This window comes from Taudactylus pleione, unplaced genomic scaffold, assembly GCF_031769625.1.
Source record: "Taudactylus pleione unplaced genomic scaffold, aTauple2 ptg000250l, whole genome shotgun sequence".
NCBI lineage: Eukaryota > Metazoa > Chordata > Amphibia > Anura > Myobatrachidae > Taudactylus > Taudactylus pleione.
The window spans coordinates 190039-217580 of NW_028284652.1; the positions used below are offsets into that span (position 1 = coordinate 190039).

A 27542-nucleotide genomic window follows, 5' to 3' on the forward strand; every position below is an offset into this window, starting at 1 on the left:
CCGATTGTTATTAGAGGATGAACGCTGTATTCCGTGAAAGGATCATAGCGTCCTTTAGCATAGAAGCCTATTTAACCCTATTCAAATTAGCACGTGTAACACGTTGCTGTTGAAGCCTTATATCGTGCTGTTTGTCCAGTTGGGTTGCTCGTAATGAGGTTTGATTATCAGCAGCAGTCTGTCAGCGCATAATCGTCTGCTCTTGGGTCTCAGATTCTCAAAGCTTTGTTTGTCACGGACCTGTGCACTCACATTTGTGTTTGTGCAGAAGTTTCTCAACTGCAAGCAATTTTTGCTTCTCTAGCCTTGCTCTTATGCTTGCCTGGCATTATTATTTAAATAAAGTGTAAGTGTGTTTGTGTGTGTGATATATTATTGAAACAACACTGGAAGCAAACTATACTAGAAAGTGCACAGCACCCTCTGCTGGGGAAAGATAGTAATGCTATATTCATATAATGCTATATATTTTTTTTTTCTTTCAGTGGCAGTTATGGGAAAACATATCCTATGATCGAATCCAGCCTCTAAACTATTTTTATGCTAATTTTCATGTCAATCGATTGAAATGTTTGGTCGTGATTGAGCAACAAACATACATTTCATTTTGTTCATTAGTAGGGATTCTCCGTCACAGATGTACTACTAAATATTTCACATTTTAAGGGGACTCCATTCTTCCTCCAGTGGGTAGAACCTATAGAAATTACAATTCAAGCATGTACTGAACTCTGTAACCAGACTAATGTTTATTACTTGTGTTTGAACTAATTTTGCTTATATATACAGATTTATTTTTATTTCAGAAAAAGATGTACATGCAGCATCAGTGAACCCGGGTGTTGTTGGTGGATGGGCTGGTTGGGCTGTCACTGGAGTCTCCTCCTTGACATCTAAATTCATCCGGACCAGTGCAGCAGGGGGACAGGAAGCTGCACCAGCAGCAGAGGCTTCAGTACCCACAACTAAAACACCCACAGAGGTTAGCAAGCCAGGTGAGTTATAACCTACTGCTCCAACACTTGAATACCCAGCTCTGTCTTTTTACATAGCTTTACCTCACAGTGAGATAGATATGTTGCAACTCCATAGATATTGAAACAGTCCACACAATGGTTTATTATTTATTTATTTATTAACAGTTTCTTATATAGCGCAGCATATTCCGTTGCGCTTTACAATTGTCAACATTGATAGAACAAAACTGGGTAATAACAGACAGATATATAGGTAGGAAGGCCCTGCTCGCAAGCTTACAATCTATATGTTGCATCCACTACTGTACAGTATATGCAGGTGACATACATTCTAACAGTGACAATGTGTATATAACCCAGGTATGTAACCGCGAAAGAGGTGCAACGACATTTAAATGTGATGCACAGATATTGTAGTCAATTGGACTTTTTCTGTCTTTTTAAGATGTTGTTCCTGCATCAGTTCCCAGTTCTACCTCATCTGTAATATCCCATTATGAACCTGAAGAAGGTGATGCTGATGATAACCCTTTAGATCGGTGGGATGATGAAGACTGGGGAAGTCTTGAGGTAAAGAGTGCTATCTTTAAAACATCCTATAGTGATTTATACAGCAATCCAAGTTAAAATGTAGGTTGTCGGGTGCTTTTGTAATTTAAATTTAAATCCACTCACAACTTTATATTTAGGATACAGACCAGAGCAAAGGACATACAGAGAGTGACGACTGGGACACAGCCTGGAGCCAGAGCACTAGTAAAAAGACACAGGAGAAGGTAGTAAGACTGGCTTATGCAGGCTGTGATCTATGTATGCATGCCACATGTTATGTATGGAAGGCAGAAAGTAAATATAATTTTTTTTTGTGGCCAACAGAACTGCTTGATTCATGAGACTTAAATCTTGTCTTTTTGATCTAGAATGATCAAATTATATAATATGATTTTCTTTGGCTTGATTTTGCTGCCTATATGGTTTTCATTCCATCCTATGGGGACACTGGATACACTGGAATAGAGAGTGCAGTGTCAGAGCTTTGGGCCCTTCAGAATTTACCTCCAAAAGCTCAAGCAACCCCCCTCATTCCCTTCTATACTCTGGTTTTCTAAGTGCCTGCACAGAACTGGTGTAAATGGCTACTGGTGGCACTCGCTATTTTTAGACTTTATTTTTTGTATTATTGTTATTATTATTTAACTTAAATTAGAAGACTCCTACTCTACATCGCCACTCACAAAGGTACATCAGCAAGGAATTCCTGGAGTGGGCAGTGGAGGTACCTCTTTCTGCCACCTGCCTGCTCCAAACATGTTATCACCTCCAGGTGGTACCTTGTCACTATCACCACAGATAATGACTGGGACTTCTCTGCCACCGGAACTACTAGGCAGTAGACAGCATGCTGAAGTGCTACTTAAAGGTAAGTGCTCTCCAACAGATCCAGCACAAGGAATACAAAGGAGTTTCTGGCCAATGCCATCTTGTTCCTTGGAACCTCCATTGGATCTACTTGTACCTTCTGGTAGTGAGGCCATGGGAGCACAAGAAGGTTCAGAGAGGGACATTTCCAGTATGGCAGTGCCCATTGTGGTATGTGCCTCCAAGACCAGGTCTGTTTAGTCTGGGCCACGCCTTTATCTCAGCTTACCAAGTGGCTGTAACTGTCAGCATGGCCACGAATTTCCACATGTTACACCTAAACATCCTGGTATGGTTCTTTATGTTGTAGGACGATTCTGGAAGCGGTTTTTAAAATTAATTATTTTTAAGGGTTCAGATCTCTGCTCTCTGCTCTCTGTTTCTATGCAGAGAAAATTGGCTGTTTAATTGAAATACAGACTTTATTTCAGGGTGTGATGTTCATGTTTAGCCTCCATACATACATACATACATACATACATACATTTGGTGGAGATCTAGGGCCTGATTCAGAGCTGTATTCTTGGATGCAGCAGCAGCGATGCTATCCTATGCTAATGCAGCAGGAGATGTCTGGTGAAAATAGATGCACCCTGCATGCTTGTGGGATCCACCATCAGATCACTTGTGAGACCATTAGCCATCTGAGTAATCCTCAGGTTACTCAAATGGCCATCTCAAAACCGTAGCCGAGGCCGAGAAACCTGCGTTGGAAAATGCAGCACGCTCCTGCGTTGGGGAATGCTGGCTGGCCACGTCCTGAACAGCTTTGGGGAGCTGCGAGAGATTTCGCAGTAGAAGACTGGCATATGCACAGTACAGATCCCGCACATGCGCTGATCTTCTAACAGAGTAGTACGCAAATCATCGGGTTTATTTCTTTGAATCAGGCCCCTGTTTTTTTCATAGAAGTTTTCTGTTAGCTATCCTCTTGGCAGGTGCGTTTCAGAGCTTTGGACTCTTATGGCTCTCCCTTTCCCATCTTTCACAAATACAGGGCTTCTCTTAGGACCAAGAATGAAAGAGAAAATAGGTTTTCTATACTTGTATTTTCTCTCTCCAATGGCTGACAGTGGATGCCCTCTCGTTAAGATCTATTTCTCTTTCTATCTGGGGAACACTGGCACTTAATATTAGCTATCTCTTTAAGAAACTAGCTCCTCCCCTCTGCAACCCCTGGTCGTCAGTATCTTATAAGTGCCCATAGGAGCTGGGATTTTGTGTGGGGGCTGTGGACAGTTCCTACTTATTAGTGTGTATATTTTATTTGTAATTATTTATCTTATTTTTAAAATAGATGTTTGCTGCGACTTGCAGCACACCTGGGGGTTGGCGACAGCGAAGCCGTGAAGGTCAGAGGCTTCTGCTGAGTAGTGAACTGCGTTCCCTGGCCAATTCTCCTATTCAGGTCCCCTGCAGCAGTACCCGCATCTAAAGAGGCGCTGTCATGCTGTAAGAGGGTTGCATGTTGGTACCATGTTGCTGGGTTTATCCCGTGGCTCCCGGACGCGCGTGTGGACAGGTAACTGGTCCTACCAAGTGTATTTCCTTGCGTGGAAGGTCACTGTGGAAGCTGTCCCCACTAGAGAGAGAGAGCCGTATGGGGAGGGATATTGCTTTTTTTTTCTCCTGGTCTGGGATGGAGAAAACTTTTCTCCAGTTTTTTTCCACATGTTGCTGTTTTCGCCTGTTTTTTTTTTGTGTGAAAATGTTCCCGTTTTACGCCAATGGCGGAAAAAATGTCTGTGTGCGCCATTAATTGAATACAGCCCTAAGTTTGAAAATGCGCAGGATCCTACACCGCATTTCAACTCCAGTTTATCCAGTGTTTCCATTGAAAGATGAGCGTACCGTTTAGGTGTACTACGTCAGAGGTTCCCAAAGGCGGTCCTCAAGGCTCCCTAACAGTTCAGGTTTTAGAGATATCCATGGTTGAGCACAGGTTGCTAAATCAGTAGATACTAATTAAGTCACCTGTGCGCAACCATAGATATCTGTAAAACCTGAACTGTTGGGGAGCCTTGAGGACCGCGTTTGGGAACCTCTGTACTAGGGGTTGATGGGGGGCGGTAGAGCTATACCTAGCTTAGTGTATCTTTGGCATTTAGTGCATTGCAAACCAAAAACACTGTTAAGTCCCTATTATGTAAATGAGCAAATAGTGGAACTGACTGTAGAGGGAGTATTTTTAAAATGTAGGAGGGGGGATATCTTTAAAGGGGCAGTTGTTTGCACACAGATATGAATGTGATCATACCTGGTTATATTTGGGCTCACTGAAAAGCAAAGTGAGTAAAAGATTTAAACCACAAATTACCATGGATAGCGCTTAGCCATGACAGGATAGAGACTGCATGGTACAGTCTTCTGGCAAAGTAATTCTTCCAGCATTTATGCGCACACGCATACTGAGCACAGTGGCTGGCCGGCTTCTGATTCTCAATTGTAATTGACCACCATCCCTATGATATTTGTTACATACAGTAGTTATTCAAACAAAATAATGCAAATAGTGAAACTCTTTCTTTAAACTTAAACAATAATTTTTATATGAATTACATGTAGCAGGGCAGAAATGTGATGAACTGACTATGACTGTGCCCGATTGGAAGCAACTTTATCTTTAGTGTTCCCTATTCTCACGCACCCCACAAGTCCTGCCATTCAACTCTAAAGAAGGAGCAGTGATTTTTACCTTGGGCCGAGCTCCTAAATTTTGTGCTCCGAAACTCCTAAATATTATACCTGTGGAATATTGTTGCCTATATATATTTTATGTGGGATTATTAGTCCTCTTTTTTTATGGTAGATTTAATATACTATTGATAAATACCTATTATTCTAATGGAGAGTTGCAGATTGTATATTGTCTCTATTGGAGTTTAGGCGCTCTTAGATTCGTTCACTTATAACATTAAAACCATCTGTTGTGTAGGGCCCCTCCTGTCGCCAAAACAGCTTGAGAAGAGCCGTCAAGGTATGGATCCCACAAGACCTCTGAAGGTGTCCTTTGGTATCTGGGACTAATATGTTAGCAGCAGATCCTTTAAGTCCTGTAAATTGCAAGGCGAGGCCTCCATAGCTCGGACTTGTTTTCCCAGTGTATCCCACTGATGCTCGATCGGATTGAGATCTGGGTAATTTGGAGGCCAAGTCAACACCTTTTGTCATGTTCCTCAACCCATTCCTGAACAACTTTTTCACATTATTCTGCTGAAAGAGACCACTGTGATCATGAAATACCATTGCCATAAAGGGGTGTACTTGGTCTGCAGCAATGTTTAGGTGGGTGGTACGTGTCAAAGTACCATGATGTCAGGACCCAAAGTTTCCCAGCAGAACATGGCCCATGGAAAAAAGCTGCGGTATCGTAGCACTTTGTTTACAGCTTCAGACTGTCAAATACAGATATACAAGTGTCGCATATCAAATGAATCCGTGCAGTCTCGTGAAGCATTTTTGTCGTATCACATTGTGATTTAGACACACAATAGAGCGAAAAAAAGACGCTTGTTGCAAGCCGAGTCATAGGCAACCTGGTGTGTCGAGAAGGGCTGTTTGGCGCGACTGCGGCAATACTGTACGAGGACACCTCTGTAGTCTTTCGGCGATGGACAGGAGTTCGCTTGGGTACTATGACCTGTTTACGGCTACGCAGCCCCATACGCAGCAAGCTTCAATGCGCTGTGTGTTCTGACACCATTCTATCATAGCCAGCATTAACTCTTGCAGCAATTTGTGCTACAGTTGCTCTTCTGTGAGATCGGACCAGACGGGCTAGTCTTCGCTCCCCACGCACATCAATGAGCCTTGGGCACACATTACCCTGTCACTAGTTCTTCTTCCTTGGACCACTTTTGATAGGTACTAACCACTGCATACCGGGAACACCCCACAAGACCTGTCCTTTTGGAGATGCTCTGAACCAGTCATCTAGCCATCCCAGTTTTGCCTTATGTTAAAGTTGCTCAGACCCATTTAAAACCAAAGAGAAATATAGTGTAGTATATTCAGAGTTCAGTAAAAAACAGAAAATTATACCACTTTGTAAATCTAATATTTAATAACGTCTCCCTAAATTCTTACTCCAGGTGAGCTCCCCTTCTTTCTCGTCAGTATCTGTCTCAAACAGCATATCCTCCTGATGATACAATCCCTCCTTCAAGATGCAACTTTCCACAGAGAAGTACATGGATACTCTTTCATATTCAAACAGCAGGAATCTAGCTGTTGTGCCCAGAAATTAGGGAAAATACAAAAAAAAACTAGAAACATTCACAGCTATATTTTTACATAAATCTAAGACTATATTACACACTGGCTGTTGCCAACGGCTTTGCGCATGATGAAATCGCTTCTGCAATTTTTTTATTTGAGTTGTTATAGTTGTATTGCTGTCCATAGGGGCCCTGTCGTGGGAGTGGCCACATGACCAGCAGTACTATACAGACTGGTGGTAGCAGCGCCTTTACCCACCACTCACACCAATGTCACTGTGCTCTGTGCACAGATTTCTATGTAGCCTATCCTATTCAAGTGAACGCGGGCTTAAAGCACCTCTCCCCCCACCCCTTACTGGCTGGGCACGTGGTGTCACACCTATCTCTTTCATTGACAATGTCAACAACATTTGTTTTTGTTATTGCTCAGGTTTAACTGGACAGATCGAGATCAAACAAAGTGCAGGTTATTTCTAGGAGTTTCCACTACAAATTGATGCAGTATTTATGAAAATCAGTTCAGTTGTTTTTGTGCCAACTTGGAACAAACAGACAGACACAACGTTCTTATAATATTAGTATAGATTACACATTATTCACTATGTTCAGTCCTGTGCTGATACGTTCATATATTTGTTACTGTTTGTTTGGAGTAGACCCCGATATTAGTGCTTTTTTGTTTCATGCTCTTGTCCTTTTAGGGTGGTGGCACCAGTTTTACTTAGGGAACAGCACGCCTTTGGAGTACTAGGGAAGCTTTTGTTAAATACACATATGTCCTCATACGTGATGTAGTCAGGATACCGGCGGCCTCTATCCCAGCCGCCGAAATCCCGACACTAAAGGCCCGACATGGAACTAAAGATAGGTGTTGAAATCCAGACACCTATCATTAGCCCCACAACGAAATCCCGACACCCGGCATACTGCACTAAGGTAAGCTGGGTGTCTTAGGTTCTAGCCGCGCGAGGTGGGGCTGGTTAGCTTTAGCAACCGCTGGGCGAACTTAGGGGTAGGCACCCGCCGGGAGAGTTAGGCCACTCACACTGTACTACAGACACTGGGCTGCGACTTTAACCGTACAGGAATTAGTTTTAAACATTACAAAGTCGCAGATGAAGCACAACAGAACTTGGCGTGAGAAAAAGCTGGGGCTGCGGCATCGCTGCACTTCATATACAGACCAGACTCATTGTCACACAGATGTACAAATGTCACACATCAAATTGATCAGTGCAATCTAGCAAAGTAGTTTTGTTGCTTCCAGTTGTTTTATTTGTGGGAAGAAGATGCACATTTTGAGCTAAAACGATGCTCGGTGCAGCCAAGTCACCTGGGACATGGTGCACAGAGAGGGGCTGTGTGGAGCAAGTGCAGCCGCAGTGTAGAAGGACACATCTGTAGTACTTTTAAGTTTCTATATTTGGTGGTGTTGTGTGTTTCGGACAAAACATATGCTGCCTTTTCTGTCATTGACTTGATCTGTTACTTGCAGTAAACTCATGATCTGTCTAAAGTTTAAACTGTCTTGGTTTCTTCTTCATCAAGGTAACACATTCATCCTCCAGAAACAAAGCACATAGTGGGACAGGCCAGCGGCTTGCTGATGCCAGGACCTCACCCTCTGAAGACAGTTGGGGGTGGGATGATGCTTTTCAGACTGTTTCCCACAACAAAAATCCAACCCCATCAAAAGTCTCCCACCCTGAAGGCACAAGACCAGCCAGTGAATACAACTGGGACAGTGCAGGGGGTGGTGGAAAACATGTGGACTTTTTCTCAGTTGCTTCAGAGAAAGCCACTCAGGTAATCGAGACATCAGTTGCCAACAAACAGGACATTACATTGAATATTTATTCATACAGTTCTAAGAACTTCAAATATGACTTTTAGCCATGTAGTGTACAGTACAGTCTTACAGAGAACACTCCAGTCCAGAGTAAATAAAACTGGTAGGGGAATATAATTGTTGCTCTGAAAATCCTTAGTAAATGTATAGCCACTATAATCACAGCCAACTGTCTGAGGAGTTAACATGTCTGTAGGGTATACTGCCAGGGTTGGGTGGGAACTTTGCTGTTTGGTAGATGCTATACTCTACTCATATTAAAGACAGATAAGTAATCTTCAATATGCATAATGTTTTAATGAATATGTATAGAAAGTATACTATTTATGGTTTATTGTTTACTGTTCATACAAGTGATGCTAATTTCTGTATAAAAACTTGTGTATTTTAAGGAAAAACACATACCCCATTCTATATTATTATGTAGATGAACACTCGATCTGTGTTGCCATATGTTATATGATTATATTATTCTATTGATAAAGTCATGCAGTAATTGTTTTCTATATGAGGTCTGGACCTTGATTTGGTCATTCCAAAACCTTGATTTCTCCACTGGTGGAGATGAGTTTGAAGACCTGATCCATACTTTTTACTGGGGGTTGCAGGCACAGAGCATCTGGTGTTGAAAAAAGGGGGTCAGGTGAGGGGCTGCACAACATAGTAGCTCCTCACTAGACACTAACTACAATTTTTTTATTTATTTATTTTTATTCCATGATTAAGCGATAAGCGAAATGCGCATCGGCACTCTGCACTAACAGCTCACCCATTCCCCTCCGACGCTATACTCTGCCAATGATTGTAACGGCTGTAATACTATGTTACCCGGGCAGTGATAAGACAAGTGCCGGAGGGTAGACGCTAATGTTTATGTGGAACTGTATACTAAAAGTTTACTCGCTCCGCTCCAACGCTAAACCCTGCCAGTGACTAAAACGGCTAAAACATAGTATCAGCCGGGCAATGATAAAGCAAGCGCTGGAAGGCAGACATTGACATTTATACATTATATGAAGTTCCACGGTACTAATACTTTACTTCACACTAAGAAGTGGTACTAATATTAACACTTTGTACTAGAAGCTCATCCATTTTCCTCCGACGCTTAATTTTGCCAATGATTGTAGTGGCTGTAATATTATGTAAGCCGGGCAGTGACAAGACAAGCATCGGAGGGTATTATCTATGTATGGAACTTTGTACTGAAAGTTTATCTGCTCTACTCCAACGCTAAGCTCTGCCAGTGATCAAAACGGCTGAAGTATTGTATCAGCCGGGCAGTGATGAAGCAAGCGCTGGGGGGCAGACATTGATGTTCACACACTAAACTTTTACAGTATCAGTTTTTATACAATTAATCTGTCAGTATTCAGTGAATGGATAAATAGAGACAATAGGGAATTCTGCATTAAAAGTTCAGTTGCTTTGCTCCGATGTTCAAACTCTATTATATATAAATTTCACTGTAGCAGCTATAATATGTAATGAATGAACCAACTAGGTTTATATGATTTAAGACAGCTGGATAACAAGGATTATTATGAGACACTGGAGACACTAGCACAATTTAAAACTATCATTATAGGATCCCATGTATAATCTTTATTTCCACACTTATATGGTCTGCTCTGGGAAACTTGTTATATAAATAACAGGGAAAATCTTGTTATTCTGAACAAGAAGATATTCTGTATCTATTGAAAAACAACATTGGGTTGTAGCAATCTTTCAATAATTTAATAAAGTTGCTATCTGGGAGAATAATCCCCATCTACTCTGACTAACAAACAGTAATATGAGTTATGTATTGAGTACTCCTGTTTATTAGGACCAATGAGCAACAATATGAGATGAATACTGAATACAAATTCATTTAATAATTGTGTTGAATGATTGATTCCAATATTGAGCTCACTTAATATGGGTGAGATACTATGTGCATCATATTTATATTAATAAATTGAAAATTTATCTTATCTACTATTTGTTTAATATTTTGCTAAGCTTACTTTAAATATCTCATTACAGGGGTATTATTTTAATGAATACCAAATAAAGGCTAATTTTTAAATAATTTCTTCTCGAATAGTGCGCCATTAATACTGCCTTTCTTTTCCCTCTTCAATACAGTTCTGTTTATTGGCAGAAGGTAGCACACCCCTTATATAAAAAAAATTAAATACATATTGGAAGGGGTATATCGAGACTAACCGGTGCGGTAGTTTTTGTTGTTGTCTACGCCCTTTAAAACTGTACAACTGAAGTTATGGATTTCTCCTCCATAGTCCCAATCCCTGTAATCTGATGCAAACAATACAAAACTGTAACTATTTTGCAAAACGTTTTTACTAGTTTGGTTAGTGCTTCCTGCGCTGTGCACCTGGCTGAGCAGTTGTGTTTGGCAACCACCAAGTCCTTTTTCCATACATTCACAAACTTTTACAGATTCAGGGGAGGGTTTTGCATCAAAAGGCGCTTGTTTTGCACAGCAACTTAAGTGCTTAACCTCTCATAAATACTGCTTTGGGACATGTTTCTAGTGCCCCCAATGGCATGATGGAGAATTTTTGGACTAACATTAAATAAATAAGTCTCTCTAAATTCAGTGCTTAAAGTGGTCCTAGATAAGTGGTGGAACTCATCCCGCCCCCCCCCCCCCAGCTCGCATCGTAAAAAGTGCTGTAGTCACACGATAGTAATTCCCAATTCAAATTGCGCCACACAGTGGTGGGCTTATTCACATTACACTGCACATAGAGCTCCTGATTCACGTTACACCACATAGTAGTGTCCCTTATTCATGTTATGACACACAGCAGTGCCCCTTATACACAATGCCCACAGCAGTAGTGCCCCTTACACAATGCCCACAGCGGTAGTGCCCCTTATGCAATGCTATTTCATTGGGGCGTCCGTGCTGGAGGGCAGGGTGCTTTCTGTCCTTTAGAAATAGGGAAGGTCACGGCGCCTCGCTAAAACAGCCTAGTGGGAACGCTAAGTAATGCCCCCAATAGAAATGCGCCCTGTAATAGTGCCCCCAATAGTAATGCGCCATGTAATAGTGCCCCCAATAGTAATGCCCCCTGTAATAGTGCCCCCAATAGTAATGCCCCCTGTAATAGTGCCCCCAGTAGTAATGCCCCCTGTAATAGTGCCCCCAATTGTAATTCGCCCTGTAATAGTGCCGCACACACACACACAAAAAAAACCCAATACTTACCTTAAGCCCCACTCCTGCATCTGCTGCCGTCCAGTCAGCCTGGCTGCTCTTCAGGACTATGGGAGAGACGTCAATAGCTGGGTCCAGATTTTCGGGTTCTTAAAGTACCCAAACTCCTGCCTGTGCTCACTATTCCACATGGCTCAAGTTTCCCAGTGTACTCAGACAAAAGGGTTAAGGCAATTACAAGAGTATTTAAGCCATTGTAAGCTTATTAATTTATACAAAACGGTACATTACTTTCCTTTTGAAACTATGTAAGTCTTAGGTTTCATGATTTCAGCTCCCCTGGTATAAAGTATGTTTACTACTGAGTGATAGTGGGGCTAGTCATTGACAGGGAATAGTAGTAGCATTATGTAATGTATAGTGACCTCAATAATTATTGATTCTGCAGAAACAAGATGATGATCACAATTCAGAGGGCGGCGGAGACTGGGGTGGAGATGACAACTGGGAGTCTGTGGAAGCAGATCAGGGTGAGTTCACAAGAGAAAGTAGTTAATTTCTCTATATGACACTATATATTACTCTTGTTCTTCAGGTCATGTGTTGAGTCTTATGTTAACGTGGTGGTTGTTACAAATGACAGGTCTCAGCAAAGCTGAAATTGCCAGGAGAAAGAGAGAGGAACGTCAGCGAGAAATGGAAGCCAAGAGAGCAGAAAAGAGGGCTGCCAAGGGACCCCTAAAACTCGGAGTAAGAAAACTAGATTGAGGAGAGACGAGCGACATTAAGGCGAGAGATGGGGGGGTATGTGTTATTTTTTGTTTTAAATTATTTATTTTTTATTGTAATAAAGATAAAACAAAACAGAAATAAAAAAATAAAAAAAATCAGAAAACACAACAAATATGTATTCACTAGTATATCATGTACTATGTACATTATCTTTCTTATGCTCTCTGTGCAAGAACATACTGTGTATGCAAGTTAAAAAAGTTTCCAACCACACCATGACAACAAATCACTAATAATGTAATGGTGACAGAATAGCCATAGGATATATAAACAAGAAAATCAATCTGGCAGAGTCCAACGGTGGCTCTGCTCCATGCTCCCCCCCCCCCCCCTCCCCCCCTTTGGTGTCCAGAGAACCAAGATAAGTAACAACGTAGGGAAATAATGACATGACACACACACCGTAGAAAACATAACACACTCACACATACTGTTCTACTACTAGATGTTCAGTCCCCTTCCCCAGCAGAATTCCCACGGTTTACCTGTAAAAAAAAAAAAAAAACCCCAGTACTCTCCTACCTTTGTCCCCTTCTCCAGTAGGCTCCCCGGGACTTGGCCAAGAAAAAATAATTAGGTACCTGTTCAATTTCGGACTGTAGAGATATATGTGATAACACATACATCTCTACACCGGTAAATGACAGTGACCGGCAGGTTTCTGTCATTCTCCGGGCCTACCAGCCAATCAGGGGCTGCTCTACAGTTAGCGACCGCTGATTGGCTGTGAACCACGTGCTGTTGACTATCAGCCTGACTGGCTGGCAGGCCCGGAGAATGATGGAAACCTGCCGATCACGGTCATTTACCGGGGTAGGGATGTATGTGTTGTAGCTCTGGGTAGCCCTGTTCGCTCCCCTCTGACCTCCAGGGTCATTGTCCAGATCCCCTGTTTCTGAAAGTGCAAGGTACTATATCATCCTCTTACTAGTCAGACGTCGGACTGCTTGTTCCAGCCCATCCTCATTCTCTGGATGCTAGCAGGAACTCCAGGATTCTCAGGTTTTGCATGGGGACGCTCCGCTCCGTCATTTGCCCAGACTAGAGGATTTAGGTCATTCTTTCACACCTAAGAGGCCTATTTTCATATTGCCATCCAAGTCAGTCACCAGCACTTCCTCAGGTAGACTGCATGGGGTAATCGCTTCCAGTTTCCGATATCGCCGTTAGGGATGGTCCACAGCCCCTCGTGTTTTCCGGAGGATCAGGACAGTTATGGCAGCTCCTTTCGACCTGCTCATCAGGGCTCAGTCACTGGACCCACGGATAAATAATTACTTGGAAGCTCTTTTCCTTGGGGGAGAGCTTTGCTGTATTCCAGGGTTCGGCAGGGTTTTCTCCCTGCTGTTGTACCCCTTAGTCTATTTACTAAGAATCGTGTCTGGTCCGAGGTTAAACTGTCACGGCATCGCTGAAATTCGGGTGACTTTTGCCAGCTGAAAATGTGATCGAGATTATCCCCAAGTTTCCTGAGTCTGACCACAGGCAAACTCACCCGAAAATGCAGCCTGTACATATCAGTGAGATACGTGCAGGCTGCTTCTGTGGGTTTAAAAAATAAATAGTGTGTTAATGTAAAAAAAAAAAAACTAAATTACTGTACTTAATGGTTCTAAAAATATGGGGAAAAAAATGGAGTGGGTCTAAGGGTCTTCTGGTTACCGTTCCCTCTGTAAAAACACTGGTAGAAATCCCAGAATACTCTTGCAGGCAGATATTGGGCTCTCTAGTCTACCCCTTTGATGGTGTGGAGTGGCTGCAGTTTGCTCAGTTTCATTTCCTGCCTCTTCCTGGGAAATTTGGGCCCTATGACATAGTTCCTGTCTGCTTTTTATAGCGCAAGCTATCGTCCCTATTTTGTTGTAACTAAAGGAGCTCCCTTTGGGATCCAGAACAGGGGTCCTTCTCGGCACAGATACACATCTTCACCGGTGGAGGGCAGTAACCTGTCATTGGATCTTTAGAATCAGTGAGTGGCACAGCCTGTTACCGATCTTCAGTCTGCTTCTCTGGATAGTCTTCAGAGCTCTCTGTCTGGTTCTATCATTCGTTCAGCATCGTTCTGTCCTAGTCTGGTCCGACAGCGCGACACACGTTGCTCACATAAGCCATCAGAGTGGCGCTCTCAGTTGCGGTTCCATTAAGATGGTCGGCCGCTCCCTTAGTTGGGCGGAGCGCCATCTTAAACCTATGTAGGTGACCTTCCTTCCCAGAGTTCTCCTGGAGCAGCGGACACCTAGGTTGCCAGGTCGTTCCCACAGGTGAGTTTACTTTACATTCTGACACTTTTCAGTGCCTTGTGATCGCTGGGGCTTGATGAATATCGAGATTATGATGTCTCACAATAACCATAGTTACCGAGATACTGTTCTGTCTCCAGTTTTTCAGGAGCTCTCCTATTGGTCGCTTCGGCGGTACAGTGGAAGTTTCTGCTCTTATTTGTCTTTCCTCCACTCTCCATGCTCCCGCAGGTCGCAGTTGGAAGGGAACCCGGTGATCCTCGTGGCTTTGCTTGGCCACGGCGGCTGTAGTACACAGCTCTTTCAGTTGGCACTCAAATGCGTCTTCCTCTAAGGTCGGTCCTTTGGTCTCCGGGCCCATACTTCTGTCAGATTCTGGTCTGCCTCGCTTTGCCAGAGTGATTCTTGACACTTGTCCTAGAAGTTGGAAGAGGGTTGTACCCTGCTGGTTCTTCCAGAGGGGGCAGTTGTACCCTGCTGCATGTCTAGTAGCCCACTTTGGTCAGAATTTCTTACCAAGTTAGAGGCTTCTTCCAGCTATCATGAGTCCTCTTTTTTTTTTTTTTTTCTGCAAATTGTTCGGGGTTTGGGTCTGAGGCCCCCTTACTGGAGATACAGGCTTCAGACCTGTCTGTTCTCCTCCAATGACTGCTTCCTCTCCTACCAGAGGTTTGGGTGTTTATTTAGGGCATCCTCTAGGTGCAGCCACCATTTGTTCTTACCAGGTGGCTCCGTCGAACCTCCCCTGGGTTCTTGGGTCCCCTCAGAAAGTTATATTAAAGTAAAATAATTGTGAAGTCCGTTCAGCTTACTTGGAGTTACAAAGTCCAAAAGATTTATTTTCACAAAGAAATAGAGTACCGCACCTCTACAATGCGCATATGCGATTGGCACCAATAAAAAGGCTTCAATTCTGAATGCACTGATTTCACTGCAGTCACTGCAGTACAACTTAAAAGTTCACATTCAAATAGTCCTTAGGGAATTAAATCATTGGGTATAGGCAGGGATCTGTGTATACTTGACGTTGGATAGGTCAGTTCCTTCTCCTTTGTGTGTGCAGCCGGATCTTCATAAGGCCAGTGGACCCCGCCGATGACTATCCCATGCTGGATTCCCTTTGTCTTACAGCAGGGGTGGGTAAACCTTTTTTCTGCCGAGGGCCATTTTGATATATATATAACATTATTCGTGGGCCAGGTGTAGGCCACACTCCCCCTGTGTGACATCACACGGGGGGCAGGGTCACAATCGCTGGTGATTACAGCAATGCCCGGAGCATTGTAAGGGCAGCGGTGTGACTGTCTGAGGCACCCTAAGGACGCTCCTGGCGGCACTGCTGCATAGATTCTGGCTGCAAGGTGCCATTCTAGGCTCAGCGGGCCAGACCAAATGATTCCGTGGGCCTTATACGGTTCCCCATCCCTGTCTTACAGTAACATGGGTGAGGGGAAATATTTGAGTTTCAGGGGAAGCACATTACATTGCTTAACTGCAAATAAAGGGATCTAGAACATTACATCAATAATATTACTTCTACTTCAGGGTCCATAGGGTATCCACAGGATACCTTGGGGTATAGGTGTGACGTCGGTCGCAGGGCACCAAAGAGTTAAGCTTTCAGCCTCCCAGGATGCACTAGGTCCCCCTCCTATACCCCGCCCCCGGGCCAAGGCACCTCAGTTTAGTTTGGTGCCCGGCCGGAGTCGGGTGCACCTGTTGGAGTGGAGGCTAGAAGAGCCCCTGAAGCTTTTTCTTCATGCAGCTGTGGCTGCACATCTGGATGAACAGCATGGACAGTAAGTCCTGACGTCCACGCTGTCTTCCCTACACCCCGCCGGTACCAGAACGCCGGTACTGATCCGGGGATGCTGGTGGGCGTCTGGGGTCACAGCTAGCGGTGACCCCAGATGCTCCGGACCATGGCCGGATTCAAGGGGGACAGAGGTAAGCAGCGGGGTCCCGCGGTGGGTCCCCGCTGATCACATGGTCCTAAGTCCCCAGGCAGGGGGCTCCCTGGGGACTGGCTGCAGCGTGGAGCAAGGCGACCAACCTGCGCTTCCACTACCCCCTGGGACAGCGGACCGCAGCAGAGCGGTAGCGCTGCGGCGTCCCAGGGGTTAAATGCATGCCAGGGGAGCGCGCCTTCCCTGTCTCACAGCCGGCGCCTCCCCCGCTGCACACAGCCCTCTCTCTGCACTGTGCTGACTGGTCCTGTGTCAGCGCTCCTCCCCCAGGCCAGCTTCTCTCTGCTCCTCAGCGGCCATCTTCTCTGCAACGCATGGTGAACGCTGCTGGAAGCCTGGAAGGAAGCATCGTGGTCTGGGTCCCCCCGCATACCTCTCCTCCCAGCCTTGTCTCAGGTCTGTGTATGCAGCGCTGTGTCCTACCAGGCCCTGTGTCTGTGTAGTTGAGTGATCAGCGCTGTTAGTGCAGGAATTGTTATTTCTCTGCATTGTATGTGACTGTGCTAGCGCTGCTGCCTGTAACTTTATCTTCTCAAAACTGTCAGCTTTATTACTGTCCCTGTTCTTTCTGCTAAAGCCCTTGCAGTGCGGTGCTGCAGGGTGGTCTCTCGCCTATTTAATACTTAATTGGTGAGAGAGGTCACATACGTGGTGCCATCATGTCTGAAAGTGATTTTCCCCTCCGGCTACAGTGTACCACGTGCAAAGTACCGTTAGCGGAGGGGGAGGGTAGCGCGGAGGGCCTTTGCCGGCAGTGTTTGTCCATGGCGCGGCCTATTACGGTTACAGCACCGGTACAGGAGCCGCCCTGGGCTTGTTTCGCTCAGGCGTTAACAGCTTTAGTGGGCCAGTTAGCTCCGCAGCCCGCGTTTACTCCGATGGGTTTGTCCCAGCAGTCTGTGGTGTCGTCACCCATGCAGGGGTTCCCACGACAATTGGTGGTACCCCTCAGTCTCCTTATTTCCCCGCTCCCGGGTTCTCAGGAGCCAGCGTGGGTTAACTCCCTGACGAGTTCTGTACAGCACTTGTCGGATGTGTTGCAAGGGGAGTCTGTGATGCGGCCTCATAAAAGGCCGGTGGCGTCTCTGTCCGCTCCTTATGAGGATGACGAAGGGACGTCTGATGATGGGGAGATTCTGGATCCTTACGATCAGGAACCTCTCCATACTAAGGACGCTGATGCTAAGTCCAAAGTATATATTCCTGGACTTATTCGGGCGGTCCGCACAGCCTTGGTGATTGAGGAAGAAGTTCCCCCAGCGGCTAAATCTAAGTATGCCTTTTTCAAAGATGTGAAGGGCGATGCCACAGTCTTTCCTCTTTCGGGTCAGTTGGTGGACCATTTATAGGAGGCGTGGAAACAACCTGGCAAAAGATACTAGCCGCAGAGACGCCTGGCGGTGGCTTATCCGTTCGCGGATAATTATTTTGCTAAGTGGGAATTCCCTCCACAGGTGGATTCTCACGTGACCCGTCTTGTCCGTAGTGCCACATTGCCGATGCCATCCATGTCCTCCCTTAAGGATGCTACGGACCGCAAGGTAGAAATCTGCCTGAAGTCCGCTTATTCCCTTGCAGGGGGGGCAGCACGGCCGGCTATGGCCATTTGCTGGGTTGCCAGAGCGATGGAGCGCTGGGCGGATTCATTAGAGGCTTCTTTTGAATCCGACTGTCCGACCGAACAGGTGGAGTTGATTGGCAATCTCCGTGATTCGGCCACCTACATCAACGAGGCGGCTCTAGACATTAGTACTCTGGTGTCTAGAATTTCTTCAGCAGCGGTAGCTGCTCGTCGCACCTTGTGGCTGCGATCCTGGAAGGCGGACGCAGATTCCAAGAAAGGTCTGGAAGCGTTGCCGTTTACCGGAGAAGTTCTCTTCGGTCCGGATCTGGATAAGATTGTGGCCACGCTGGCGGCAGCCAAATCTGCTTGTCTCCCGTCGGCCGCTGCTCCTTCTGGTTCTGGACCATCGTCCTTTCGGTCATCTAGGGCCCAGGGCAGGCCCAAACCACAGTCGTTTCCTCGACAGGCTGGCCCTAAGAAATCGGTCAAGCCCCGGAAACAGGCATGGAGTACCAGACGTCCGGCCCCCAAGCCAGATGACAAGCCTGCGGCCTGACGGTCCGGGCCTCCCTTTGGGGGATCCCAGGGTGGGAGGCCGCCTGCTGCAGTTCGCCCGGTGTTGGTCGGTCACTATGACAGACACTTGGGTTCTGGAGGTGGTCTCCCACGGGTACGCCCTCTCCTTCCGGCACAGACCCCCGGCTCGATTCTTCACCACGGGTCTACCATCAGACCGGAACAAGGCTACGGAACTGCGGAAGGTATTGCACACTATGCTCCAGGCTGGAGTTATAGTGCCTGTTCCATTCTCCCAGAGGGGCCAGGGTTTCTATTCAAATCTTTTTTTTTGGTACAGAAACCCAATGGGTCGTATCGTCCGATTCTCAACCTCAAAGCACTCAACAAGTCTTTGCGGGTACCGAAGTTTCGGATGGAGACCCTACGGTCCATCATTCTGGCGCTGGAACCTGGGGACTACATGGTGTCATTGGACATACAGGACGCTTACCTGCATGTCCCTATTCTTTTGCGCCATCAACAGTTCCTCAGGTTTGCAATCCGCAGCGACCACTTCCAGTTTCGGGCGTTCCCTTTTTGCCTGGCGACAGCACCACGTGTTTTCACCAAGGTGATGGCGGTCATGGCGGCTTCTCTGCGGCTGCAGGGAGTCCGCATGTTGCCTTACTTGGACGACCTGTTATTGGTGGCGGGATCTCCAGAGCTCCTGTTACGCCACTTGGACCTGACCATTGCCCTGCTGCAACGGCACGGCTGGCTAATCAACTGGCAGAAGTCCACTCTAATCCCGTCTCGGAGGATTCTGCATCTTGGAGCCTTATTGGACTCGGGACAGCAAAGGATCTTTGTGACGGAGGACAAGATCTCTGCTTTACAGTCAAGGGTGCGCAGTTGTCTGCACAGCCGCCGGGTGTCTCTACACTCGGCGATGAGGTTACTGGGCTCCATGGTGTCAGTGTTCGACATGGTGGAATACGCCCAGTTTCACTCCAGACCTCTGCAGCACCTGATTCGTCCAAGTGGAACGGGCTGCCTCAGTCTCTGAAGTCCCAGATGATTGTGCTCACCCCGGAGGTTCGCCTGTCCCTTGCTTGGTGGTTACAGACGACCCACCTCAACAAGGGACGTCCGTTCTGGGTCCCGTATTGGATCCTGTTGACAACGGACGCCAGTCTTCGGAGCTGGGGAGCGGTTTCGGGTCCACACTTGTTCCAGGGCAGGTGGACGCCGACAGAAGCGGAGCTTCCGATAAATATCTTGGAACTCCGTGCAGTCTTCAATGCTCTCCAGCAGGCACATCGGTTTCTCCAGGGTCACCCGGTGCAGGTCCAGTCTGACAACGCTACCACCGTGGCCTACATAAACAGGCAAGGAGGAACCCGCAGTCGGGCGGCTCTCGTAGAGGTCTCTCGGATCCTGGTTTGGGCGGAGCGCAATCTTCCGGCCATATCAGCGGTCTTCATCCCGGGAGTGCTAAATTGGGAGGCGGACTTTCTAAGTCACCAGGACGTTCATCCGGGGGAATGGTCCCTGCACCCGGACGTTTTTCAACTACTGGTGGACAGGTGGGGTCTTCCAGAAATCGACCTCATGGCGTCCCGGCACAACAACAAATTGCCGGTGTACGGGTCTCGCACAAGAGACGAAGGGGCGTCTCTGGTGGATGCTCTGTCCGTCCGGTGGACCTTCCGGTTCGCAAACCTGTTCCCTGCGGTCTCCCTTCTTCCACGGGTAATCCGGAAATTCAAACAGGAAGGAGGGACGCTCCTGTTGATAGCTCCCGCGTGGCCCAGACGGCACTGGTTCTCAGACCTTCAGGGTCTGTCCGTGGACAGTCCTCTGCGGTTGCCGCTACGACCGGACCTTCTGTCTCAGGGTCCTTGCCTTCACCCGGACCTGACTCGGCTGTCTTTGACGGCGTGGCTGTTGAGATGGCCATGCTGAGGTCCCGGGGGTTTTCCAGCTCTGTGGTGCGTACCATGTTACGAGCTCGGAAACCGTCTTCCGCGAGGATATACCATCGCGTGTGGCATACGTTTTTCCAGTGGTGTCGACCGAGAGGTTATGCACCGCGGGAGTTTCGTCTGTCTCGGATTCTCGCCTTCCTGCAAGCGGGACTAGATCATGGGCTTTGCCTGGCTTCTTTGAAGGTACAGGTTTCGGCCCTATCTGTCTGGTTTCACCGTAGGATTGCTACAATCCCGGATGTGCGCACCTTTATGCAAGGTGTTGTCCGCATTCAGCCGCCCTTTGTTCCACCTGTGGCGCCTTGGGATTTGGCTGTGGTCCTGAGGGCTCTCCAAGGACCGCCGTTTGAACCACTGGGCTCAGTGGATATTAAATGGCTAACAGCTAAGACTGTTTTCCTTCTGGCCATTGCTTCGGCCAGACGTGTTTCTGAGTTAGGGGCTCTTTCTTGTAGACCCCCTTTCTTGGTTTTTCATGGGAACAGGGCAGTGCTCAGCACTCGGCCCGAGTTTCTTCCCAAAGTTGTTTCCCAGTTTCATGTTAACGAGGAAATAGTTGTTCCGGCCTTTAACTCACCGGGTCTTTCCGTGGGTGAGGCCTCTATGGATGTTGTGCGGGCCTTCAGGACTTATGTTGACCGCACTTCTTCGTTTAGGAAGTCGGACGCATTGTTTGTCCTCTATGGCTTCCGTAAGAAGGGTTGGCCTGCTTCAAAGCAAACTTTGGCAGCCTGGATCCGTATGGCTATTTCTGAAGCTTATCTTCATGAAGGCCTACCGGTTCCTCCTTCTCTGAAGGCTCATTCCACTAGGTCTGTGGGTCCTTCGTGGGCAGCTCGACGTGGTGCCTCTGCAGTCCAGATCTGCAAGGCCGCTACGTGGTCCTCTGTCCATACCTTCGTGAGGTGTTACAGGTTTGACACCTTCGCCTCTCAGGATGCTTCCTTCGGGCAGCGGATTCTCCTTTCTGCACAGGAGCGTCCCCACCCTTAAAGGATACTGCTTTGGGACATCCCCAAGGTATCCTGTGGATACCCTATGGACCCTGAAGTAGAAAATATGAGATATGGTAAGAACTTACCCTTGTTATCTCTATTTCTACGAAGTCCATAGGGTTCCACAGGACTCCCGCCCTGTCGCACCTGTGCTGCAGATGGGCTTTGCTCTGGTCACCGGTTTTCCGTCTCCCTCTGGTGAGAATGTGATTCTTGTATGTGTCCAGATCTTTGTTCTCTCTCTTCCTTCTCCTCCTCCGGCCTATGGCTTGGTAACTAACTGAGGTGCCTTGGCCGGGGGGTGGGGTATAGGAGGGGGACCTAGTGCATCCTGGGAGGCTGAAAGCTTAACTGTTTGGTGCCCTGCGACTGACGTCACACCTATACCCCAAGGTATCCTGTGGAACCCTATGGACTTCGTAGAAATAGAGATAACAAGGGTAAGTTCTTACCATATCTCATATTATTTATATTTAAAGCAGAGATGCAGTATTTATCTATGAAATTATACATATTAAATGCTGATTAAAATAAGACTAAACATCAATATACAGTTATGTAAAATTATAAATATACTTAAAGTATATTTAAAGTAAGAACTTTGTATTCATGATATTCCATAACCACACGGTGTGATTTCTGCAGGGTCACCAAAGTTATCCTATTGGAATACAGAGCAGAACAAGCCCAAGGAATGGTGCAATATTATGAATCACAATGATGTACAATCAAATCTCGTACAATCGGAAATTATACAATCAGATTGGCTAATCATTATTTGTAACCTATATAAGTAAATGCCTTCATCCAAGATATCTAGCTTTAACAGCTCCCTTAGGAGTCCTTGATTGCGGTTCAGATTACTCAGTCGTTACTGCTTCCTACTTGCCATTGCTTGGCACGGTGGGTGTCTATTTGGAGCACCTTGTCTTATCGCTCCCCCTATCTGATCTTATACTTCGATCAGAAAGTTCTGCGATCTCACTTGGGTTCCTCTTGGTTCCCATCCTACATGGGATTGTGGTGCCGGCTTTCCGCGTTCCAGATTCTTCGCCAGACGGAGCCAGAGATCTGTTTCTCTATGGTCCGGTAGGATTTTCACAAACTGGGCTGGCCGGTTTCTGCACAGATCATCCTACTAGCCTCGCTTGTCTATCCACCATACTCTGGCAGATCGCCTGCCCCTGTTGTGGTAACTGCTTTTCACTCAAGGTCAGTGGTCCTTCGTGGGTGGCTCAACATGGCGTTTCTGCGGTACAGCTGCACATGGTTCTCTGCCCACACTTTGTTTTTATGCAGTTGTTACCTTCGCGTCTTCGGACGCTGCCTTTGGGCAAAGGGGTTCTCCATGCAACACAAGAGCGTCCCCTCCCATCGGGGGGACAGCTTTAGGATGTCCCAGAGTGATCCCAGTGCCCCCTAATGGAGGAAGAAGAAAGGAGGCATTATGTCTTACCTTGCTAAATCCTTTTTTTCTACTCCATTGGGGGTACAGGGCGCCCATCCTGACGCACCTGGCTTGCGGGATTTATGTCCTCTGATGCTTGTTCTTGGCGCACCTCTCTGGCTTTGTTCTGGGTGTGTTCTGGTCTTCCGTCTCCCTCTGCTTCTGCCATTGGCTTGCTAACTTAAACTGGCTGGCCTGTGGCTGGGGCGTGGTATAGTGGAGAGGGTGCCTGAGGGCTGCTGGGAAGAAAATGAGGAACTGTTTGATGCCCAGACTCTTCTCTCCAGGCTATACCCAGAGTGATCCCTGTGCCCCCTATGGAGTCGAAAAAAAGGATCTAACGAGGTAAGACCATAAATCCTCCCTTTTTTTTTTTCTTATACATTCCATTGTGGGGTGTTTTCACTGTAATGACACTGCAGACTGTTCAGTGTTGGTCTGAGGTTAGGCCAAAGTATTGTCCATCACTGGACCCTGAGGATATAGAGTTGGCACTTTTAATATTCTAAAACTCTTGATCTGCTACAACTGCCTAATGTGATTTTTATTTTTACTTCTGCTAATATGACTTGGGCAGCGTTGGAGCCTGAGAACAGGAGCAAGCTAGGAAAGCTCCATTTTATGGAGTTTCTCTCCATCACAAATTTTGTGGTAAAATTTCCCGGGGTGCATCCTTAACTACCACCACAGGTAGCAACTAGGGGCACTACGCTGCCATTGGGCAAGTGCAGCACCCCCAGGCTATGTATCAGCGGAGCATAAAGATAAGTGCCTTTTCCTTCCCAGCACCAGATAATGGTGGGGGTGCTTAAACTAGAGTCAGACTTCCACTGGTACCTGTAAGGCAGCTAAAGCCCTGGCTCTGCAAAGGCTGCTCCACACTAGGAGATTCAGTCTATACAGGTGTTGTGCCAGCAGCTAGTGCTTCACTCTGTTCCCAGCTGCATGGATGCATCCTAAACTGGGTGGGATTGAATAGGCCAGGCCTGGCCAACCTGTGACTCTCCAGCTGTTGTGAAAACTACTACAAGTCCCAGCATGCCCTGCCACAGTTTTGCTATTAGGCAATGCCAAAACTGTGGCAGGATGTGCTGGGACTTGTAGTTGCTCAACAGCTGAAAAAGTTGTCAGGAGGTCATGATTGGTCTGTACATAGTAGATACCTTGGTAAAGTCTAATCCAGGCAGCTGGTCGTTCATAGTTTTACATTTTTATCTTTAGCCTGGAAATGCATTGCTAGATCATAAAACAGCCCAAGTTGTCACTAACCCAACTGACTTTGAAATTTAGGCCTAGGAAATGTTCCTTCCTCTTAACAACATTGGCTACTTAACGTTTCATCAGTAGGGATAAAGGAATGATGGACCACTTAATCTGAATTACACATGTTTCAATCAAATTACACATCTCCATTGTTGAAACAGGTTTTATCAGAGCCCCAAGAAGCTCTTCCTCAGGATAGTTTCTGCAATAAGGTATAGAGAGAGCTAATTTCTCATGCTAAGTAAGGAATACCATTTAGAGTAGCGGGTATTTACTACTGGCCAGTCTCTTAATAGCGGGGTTGGCATTCTTCATCACTGTGTGGTTTCAGGAGTCCTACTTACCATCTAGTGTTCTGGAACTAAGCACCATCTACCACAGCTGGGCTTTATCTGAACAGTGAGGGTAGCATTCAGAAATCTAGCAGGGAATCTTCTTACAGCCTGGATGCAGTGGGCAGTATCCTTACTTTTGATCAAATCTGCCTACAACAGTCTGTGATTGGAGAACCAGAAGGCAGATTCCTGACCTGCCAACATCTAGGTCCTGAAGATTTTCGGGACCTTCTGCGGGTCCTGGAAATTGCTCGTGACTAAATTATAAGTTTGTCCTCTACAGGGGATCCAGTCACATGGTTGACAGTGACCATGTCGACATTGGTTCAACATGTTCACAATGTTGAAATTCTCAGGATGTGATGTTTAGGGGAACCATGAGGGTAAGGCACTAGCAAGAGGATTAACGACAGAGGAATAATACCAGAACCGCAGCTCCTCCGACATCTCCACCGGAAGTGCTGTACACATGACCTCCAGGACCCGGAATAAGACGCTGGAGCCTCTGCAGCCACCGGGACCAGGTAAGTAACTGCTGGGCCACCAGGCTGACATTCTATCATGTCATCCATGTTGACATGGTCACTGTAACATTTCGACCTGATGTACGTCAACATAATAAATGCCGACCTAACATACCACACCCCGCTACAGCTCCTGCAATAGTTTTATTGACATCATGCTGGTTCCATGGTGCTTTTAGTTTGTTTGGCTGTTTTCCATGACTCCACTGACACCTCAGCTACTATGGAATGTCAGACAAGAACAGGTTCTGGCCCTCATTTCCACATGCTCCTGGGAAACAGCTCTTGTTAATCTCTTTAAATAGTGTGTGCTCTCTGTGAGTAGCAAGTTTGCCTAAGGTCCCCTATTATTGCCAGAGCCACTGGCTTTAACTGCTTGTAACCATTATAGTTATGCATAATACCCTTGCTTACCTAGTTATTGAAACCATACTGTAGGCATGGAATCCCTCTTCTTCCCATGCCTATTATAAGGCTTTGAAATGTTGTTGAAGTGTGAAAAATTTGTGTGGCTTGACCTTGGTTATGAAGTCAGCACGGGTGGTGTAATGGTTAGCATTACTGCCTCACAGCACTGAGGTCTTAAGTTCGATTCTGTCCCTGGCCCTAACTGTGTGGAGTTGTATATTCTCCCCATGCTTGCATGGGTTTCCTCCGGGTACTCCAATTTTCTCCCACACTCCAAAATATACTAGTTTGATTGGCTAGTGACAAAAAAATTATTCCTAGTGTCAGGTGTGCATGTAGTAAGGAATATTATATGTGCTAGACAGGTCTTTGTGTTGTAAAAAATCTTTCCCATAAGACTCTTTCACCTAGTTTTCAGTGAATTCAAAGGCAACTTGTGTATAGTTCCCTGATTCCAACAGAAAGTTCCTTCAAATATTCACATAAATCTAATGCTACCAGAATTGTAAAGTCAGCACTTATTAAATATGGTGTGTGGTCTGTAAATGTAGCTGTTCGGGAGCTATGGTACATCAACATAGACCTTCCTCCCTCTGTGGAGGTTGCCCCAAGGTAGTTGTTTACTCCTCAGCATTCCTCTGCTGCCTAGTAGTCAATGGGAGCAGTCCACTGCTTTTTAAGCCCTCAGAGATCCAGTCTGGTCTTTCTGAATCCAGGAGGTGAAATGAGAAGCTCCTCCACTTCATCTACTTGGGGTTTATGGTTGGAGTAAGTTCCCTACAGGATAACATTTTTAAATTCCAGTACAAGTTAACCCACAGGGCTACTGGAGGCATACTGAAAACATTTCCCACAGCCCACGTGGTATATCAGGGGAAAGGAACCTGGACTCCCTCTATACCACAGGTTCTCAAACTCGGTCCTCGGAAAACATGCACTGTTTGGGGTCCCAAGTCTCCTCGCAGAAACACAAGTGAAATAATTATCTCCACCTGTGGATCTTTTAAAATGTGTCTGAGTAATGAATACTCCTGTACAGCTGCTGGGTGACCTGGAAAACATGAACTGTGTGTGGTCCTGTGGACTGAGTTTGAGAACCACTGCCCTGTACAATTAGCATTTTTGCTTTCTGTACAGTAAAAATGCTATTTTTTACTGCTGACAAAATGGGAACTCTTATGGATCGCATAGAGAGCAGGGGTATTGAACATGTGGCCCACCAGCTGATGTTGTACTGCCTATTCCAGCATGCACTACTGCAGTTTTGCTATTAGGGCATGCTAGGAATTTAGTTCCACAGCAGCTGAAGTGCCGAATGTTGAATACCCCTGGTGTAGAGCCAACAATGTAGGGACTGGTGCTTGAGAAGTGGATTTGTAGTCTGATGTACAATTGCTATAGCTACAGATAAGACCACTAATTAACTTTTATGTCCCTGATGTAAGTTAAATAATTTGTGCAGGTGTTTGGAGTTGGCACTACAACCATGTGCATGGCCATTTGAACAATGTTTGTTACTGAGATTTCTGTCATTATACCATGCCATTTTATAAATAATATAGAATTTTGCTAGTTGTGGCCATACAATGAAATACTAACTTCATGCCAACTGATCATGTTCCCCTACTGCAGTGGAGGAAACAGACATAGGCCCGTATTCAATTAGAGACGAAAGGTCGGAAAAGTTTTGCATGTCCAACTTTCCACCTCCTTCGCCTGTTTCAGAGGCAGAAACTTTACGCGTGCGTCCCCACTTTTCTCCATATTCAATTTCTGAATAGGTGAAAACGGCGAATGCGGAAAGTACTGTCCAAATTGGGGAAATCAGTCTGTACCCCCCAAAAAATGCACTTCCATAGGGAATCAATGTAAATGTGTACTAAT

At 46.1% G+C, this 27542-nt stretch overlaps 1 protein-coding gene across 4 annotated transcripts in view; it reads left to right on the top strand.

Annotated features, from left to right (window-relative positions):
• The window catches only part of SCYL1 (SCY1 like pseudokinase 1), a 92012-nt gene that overhangs the window by 57180 nt on the left and 7290 nt on the right, over positions 1–27542 (top strand). Inside the window, exons 13-18 of one of the 4 annotated variants that reach the window (XM_088480004.1) lie at positions 807–995; positions 1423–1547; positions 1667–1753; positions 8165–8422; positions 12086–12167; positions 12281–12441. In XM_088480004.1, the coding sequence (XP_088336130.1) occupies positions 807–995; positions 1423–1547; positions 1667–1753; positions 8165–8422; positions 12086–12167; positions 12281–12405 (866 nt within the window). In that variant the 3' untranslated portion in view covers positions 12406–12441. The remainder of the gene's footprint in view (positions 1–806; positions 996–1422; positions 1548–1666; positions 1754–8164; positions 8423–12085; positions 12168–12280; positions 12442–27542) is intronic. The other 3 variants (XM_088480005.1, XM_088480003.1, XM_088480006.1) reach the window with 3 other exon arrangements.